The sequence below is a fragment of the Trifolium pratense genome, linkage group LG2 (genome assembly GCF_020283565.1).
Source record: "Trifolium pratense cultivar HEN17-A07 linkage group LG2, ARS_RC_1.1, whole genome shotgun sequence".
Lineage (NCBI taxonomy): Eukaryota > Viridiplantae > Streptophyta > Magnoliopsida > Fabales > Fabaceae > Trifolium > Trifolium pratense.
The window spans coordinates 14,794,807-14,800,338 of record NC_060060.1 but is presented as its reverse complement, the minus strand read 5'-3'; the positions used below and the strand labels follow the sequence as shown (position 1 = coordinate 14,800,338).

The window sequence follows — 5,532 nt, the reverse complement described above, 5'->3', positions numbered from 1 at the left end:
ATTTGGTCTAAGATTTGAAAAACATATCCAATTCCACTCTCCTTTCAAAAAGAATTTGGACTAAGATTGAAAAGATTGTATCCGTGCCACCCTTTTTATTGCCCCATACAATTTTTTTTTAATGTTGTAACAAATTATGTAAAAGAAAATATTGTTAACATTTTAAAATGTAAAGGATTAATTAAAGAAAAAAAAAGCTAAAAGATCATATTGCTATTTAAAATTAAGTTAAGAGATTGTGGGTATTTTTTCCTTTAAATATATTGATTAATTAAGATAATATAACAAAAATATTAATGAATATATATATTACACTAAAAGCATAAAAATAATAAGACTTATTTTTCAAGTAATTAAAAATATTTATTCAGGTGTCTCTAAATAATGTCCTTAGGACACTTGTTAGTTGACCCTAAAATTTATTTGTAGGTTACAAGGTGAGATAAAATGTAACAAGTAACAACTACCAATACAATCTTTTGAGGACTTTTCCTCAAACTTGAAAGAAAGAAAAAAATAAGTCAAGAAAAAATGAAAAGAACTTAAACTATTTTGCTCTAGCTATGAAACCTTCTATATACACTTGACAAACTCCATCCCTACTTGTATGCTATTCTCAAGACTACCCTTTGGGTGTCTATAGACCAAAAAGAAAGCAAGAGTTGATCTTATCTCCCTTGTTTTTTGTAGGATGTGCAAATTGCAACATTTATTTGATCATTCCTCATTTTCTTGAGAGTTGAAGCCAATTTTGATAACCATGATAACAAGTCATTATTTCCATATTTAAAAAGATTCTAATAGAATATGGTGTTGGCTTAGATCAATCTTATGTTTGAGTGATATCTACTTCTTAGGATATAATGTTATGGGCAATCCATTTTGGGGAAGAGCAAATGGCCCATATTGAATCCCATTCTTTGTACCCTCCACAGACCACCTGCACATAATAATAATGCAAACGCTTAGAAGCTTTCTAAAATTTTAAAATATATATAACACTAAATTTAATGCTTATTTACACTAGTGAATTTCACAAGTGTTACTTTAAACCCTAAACACCGGTCGGTCAAATTCAGTGTCAATTCAAACTTACACTAAACTTTCTACCAGGATTTATATTGTTGGATCTAAGTTCGATTTTTACTATCTTATATCCAACGATACTACGAACATTGCATCGCGTGCTGTTGCCGTAGAGGATCCAAACACTAAAAAATTTGAGTGAAACAGTTACTTATGATCAAATTTTACCAACCTGTATTTTGTGGTCAGATGATGTAAAAGGACTAAAATTTCCAACTTGGCCAATTCATTTCCAGGACAAGCATGGACCCCACTTCCAAATGGCATAAAAGTATTAGGTTTTGTTGCAGCCTGACAAATGATTAACAGAATCTATCAATCTCTTGGATCTTTGTAAATATGTATCAACACATGAATAGGAACAAAACAAAATTATGGTAAATAGTAGTAATTACCTCAAATCTTGAAGGATCAAACTTTTCTGGATCTTTAAAGTTGTTTGGACTATGATGTATATTCCTAAACAGTGGCAATACTTTCCACCCTTTTGGTATAAGATACCCTAAAAAAATCATCAAAAACAAAATCTATGAGTCTATATGTCAAAAGAAGAAAAAAAAAGTGAAAATTTAAGGTATCTTATAAGATTTGGAAAAAAATATTGACCTTGATATTCAACATCTTCGACAGCTTCTCTAAAAGTGAAAGACAAAATTGAAGCAACTCTAAGAGTCTCTTGAATAACCCTTGAAGTTATAACCATTTTCTTTGTATCTTCCCATTTAAGACCTTTTTCTTCACCATTTTCTTCCTTGCTCTTCAATATAGATTCTTGTTCTTCCTATTAAAACACATCAAATCTAAGTAAGAAACCAAACCAATAATATTTTTCAAGCCATAAAAAAAGAACTTTTTTTTTGCAAAACAATGATTAAAGGATAAAGGGTAGGACCCTAAACACTTACAATCACTGCTTCTAGGACATTGATATTTTCACCAAGGTACTTAACAGTCCACGTCAGCACACTAGCTGTGGTATCACGAGCTGCAAATATAACTCCAATTACATTATCTGCTATTTGTTCATCACTTAGTCCTGATTTTTCATCCATGAATGAACCTAACAAATCTTTATATTCTTGTTTTTTCTCTCTTCTACTTGAGATTATTTGAGCTAAGATCTGTGCAAGTTCATTTCTTGCTTTCATTGCTTTGTGGAAGAGTGTTCCAGGAAGGTTAATTGGCATTGAATTGTAACCTTTCTCAAGAGTGTAGTAACATTGTTTCAATCTCTCTCTGTAGTGAACTTCATCTTTTCCAAAAATTGAAAGTAGAGCAACGTTGAATGTGAACTGCAATGACCCAAAAATTGAAAATTAATAAAAACCCATTATTTATTTTGTATTAAAATAATAAAAAATTATATTGTTTAAGAAAATGAACATAAAAACAGAGTACTCTGTTTTGTTCTGTTTTTTGCTCTGTTTTGCTCTGTTTTTTGTTCTGTTATTTTCTCTATTTTGGTTGACTCACCGTTTTCATTTCAAGGAAAGTGGTGATTAATCCTCCTTCCATTGATTTAAGACTATCTTCAGCAATGGATTCAATGTCAGGAACAATATTTTTTATGGCTTCCGGCATGAAAGTGCGTAGAACAAGTCTTCTTAAGTTAGCATGATACTCTCCTTGATGAAAAAAGATAGCTTGTTTTCCCAACATCCTCTCTTTACTAGCTGGAAATGTTGGCTTAAAAAGTTGAGCTTTATTCAACACAAATTTAGCAGCTTCAGGACTTGAAATCATCACACAAGGACACCCTAAAATGTGAGACTTGAACATAGAACCATACCTAAAATATATAAGAAAATTTGAATCTTTATGTTAGTCAAAAATTTTCATAAAAAATGGTGGAAGATGGATAAGATTGGTAATTAAGTTGAAGAATTTTTTATGAACCTTTTAATTTTTGATGCAAAAAAGACATTTGGGTCTTGAGAATATAGTTGAAAAGTTTCTCCTATATAAGGCCAACCCATGGAACCAGGTGGAAGTGGTAAGTCTAGTCTTTTTGAGACATAAGGTTTGATGAATATTCTGAACAGAACAATGAAGAGAATTGAAGTAAAAAAACATAACATGATACTTAGTTCCATGTTTATGTTTTTAGTTAGTGTTTGAGTAAGTGAATATGTTTAATTTTTATGAGAAAGAGAAGAAGAAAAAGAAGTTGTGTGACAAAATAAGTTGAACAAATGAGGTATTTATAGAGTTTGTGTTAATTGAGAGTGAAAAAAAATGAAGAAGGAAGAAGTGGAGAAGGAGGGAAAAGTAAGAGAAGTTTTAGATTACAGCTCGATTCCCACACACAGAATCTCCCTCCAGCTCATAGAAACTTTTTTAGTATTTAATGAAGAAGAAATATTGAGAGAAATTGTGAGCACGTGTCACAAGAGTCTGTACTTTGTAACTACTAAAAATGCATAAGAGTTTGAGTTTGAGTTTGGTTGACTATATTATGTATAATTGTAAGTCATATGTTTCTGAAGTAAAAGTTAGTTAACATGAGTAATTGTCTGAAGTTTTACATTTGCTAGAGATATAGCAAAGATAGTTTTTATAAGTGTAGTGTAAATCTCAACTTTCAAGCAAACTTTTGTAGTTGAGTATAAGCCTCATAAATTTTAATATGGTATCAGAGTTTATCCTAAATTCATTTGTTGTTTGTTGTGGAGACCTCCATATTTTAGTCGCCCGTTGTTGTTGATCCCACTTTCCAGCTTGTTCGGTTTTAGACGTGATTTCAGTCCTAGATTGTTAAATAATATTCTCAAATTATCAAGAGATAATGTGTGTATCACGGTGAGTATTATCATTTTTCTTGACCCTCCTTTTCTTTCAAGGAGGGGATCATGATAACTTAGAGTTTAATTGAGGTATAAATATAATTTCAATTAAGTATTATTTGTATTTATATCTTTGACAGACATTTATTAACCATTTAAATTAAATTAGTATTTCATTAAAGGAAAATGTTAACTAGTGTTGTTGAGTCATTAACTAAAAAACTCAAAATAGTAAAGTCACTTTAAAATTTGTATATGTAGTAAATATTTTCAATGCTTAATGCTCTGAAAACAGTGATTAGCATGATTCGTATTAAACTTAGTAATATCTTTATTTGTTGGGATAGTTGGAATAAGACTCGTCGGTTGTGGATGCAATCAAGCTTTCCTCTTGGGTGTGGTTTACTAATCGTTATGGTCGTAAATCTTGCTATCCATTTTCAAGTTGGTGTTTAGATCATTTGTCTTGTATTCAAAACTATTGATTTGGTGTGTTTATTTGTAAGGGTTTGAGTACCTCTTGTACTCCCTTATAATATATTTTGCTTATAAAAAAAAAAAACTGCTGAAATAAGAGTCCATGATCTGATCAAATAATTAATTAATCATAATCATAGAGATTAACACATAAGCACCCTTGACCTTTCATAAAAACCAAAAAGGAACCCTTTTATATTGTGTTACTTCCATTTCCATTTTCCGTACTACAAATGGATTCTCTTAATATTTTAAGAGTTTTAATGCAATTATGTAGGAGTCCTATTGCTTAAATATTCTTTACCAATATATACCATCTTTTTTCTTTCCCCTCACTACTCAACTTTCTGCCTAACACATCTTACCCATAAAAAGTAGAAGTAGCAACTCGTTTTAGGACACAAACAGCAAAATCTATTTCTGTATTAAAATTAATCTTAGGATTATCTTAATGTAGCTGTTGGTGCCAAATTTAGGAGCTATATATAGATGATATATTTACCTAGCATTGGAGATATTTTGAGTAGAGAAATATTTTAAACGATATTAATGATCATTTTACAACCATTTCAACAGAGTTGAATTCGTTTCGTGGGTTACAAAGACCAAATTCTAACCATGGAAATGACACTCACACTTGGCAATGACACTAACACTTGGCAATGACATGTATATGTTGGTGATTTTTCAACAATGTATTGAGTAGGTTTGATGGTTTACATTAATGAGGCTGCCACCTACTAATTAATCTAACTGATCATATTCAGATTCAGAATGTAAGCACAGATCATTAGTCTAGTCTTCAACTGCAATGGTCCCAAGATCATAAATTTCGAGCATTGATTGTCGGAATTTGAATTCTGAATTTCTTAAACAAAAATTTAATGTCTCAGTTTAATCAGTTGAGCTACGTTTTGAGGATTGTCGTGACAGTTTTGGTTTATATATTGGTTGGATTTCCAGCTGGTTACTCGTGGATTTTACATTTTCCAAACCTACACGTATCACATATGGATTTTTAATACGTTTGCATGCAGTACTTGACACATGCATGAGGGTGGAGTTGATAACCTACTTCGTGTCAAATTCAAACACAATATGTAACTAAAAGCAAGAGTAACGTATATATGTCAGTTGCTACCTTATCAAACACTAACAAATATCCTTATGAAACTATTCGGTTCAT

The 5,532-nt window shown here is 30.9% G+C and overlaps 1 protein-coding gene across 1 annotated transcript; it reads right to left on the bottom strand.

The window, feature by feature from the left end:
• Positions 1–323: 323 nt before the first annotated feature.
• LOC123907479 (abscisic acid 8'-hydroxylase CYP707A2-like) lies at positions 324–3,474 on the bottom strand. The gene is made up of 7 exons (XM_045957780.1): positions 2,983–3,474; positions 2,560–2,875; positions 1,992–2,378; positions 1,693–1,867; positions 1,482–1,588; positions 1,259–1,377; positions 324–940 (listed from the first exon to the last, which is right to left on the bottom strand). Exons 1-7 carry the CDS (start codon positions 3,177–3,179, stop codon positions 847–849), a joined length of 1,395 nt encoding a protein of 464 aa, XP_045813736.1. The 5' UTR covers positions 3,180–3,474; the 3' UTR covers positions 324–846.
• Between the last annotated feature and the right edge of the window lie 2,058 nt (positions 3,475–5,532).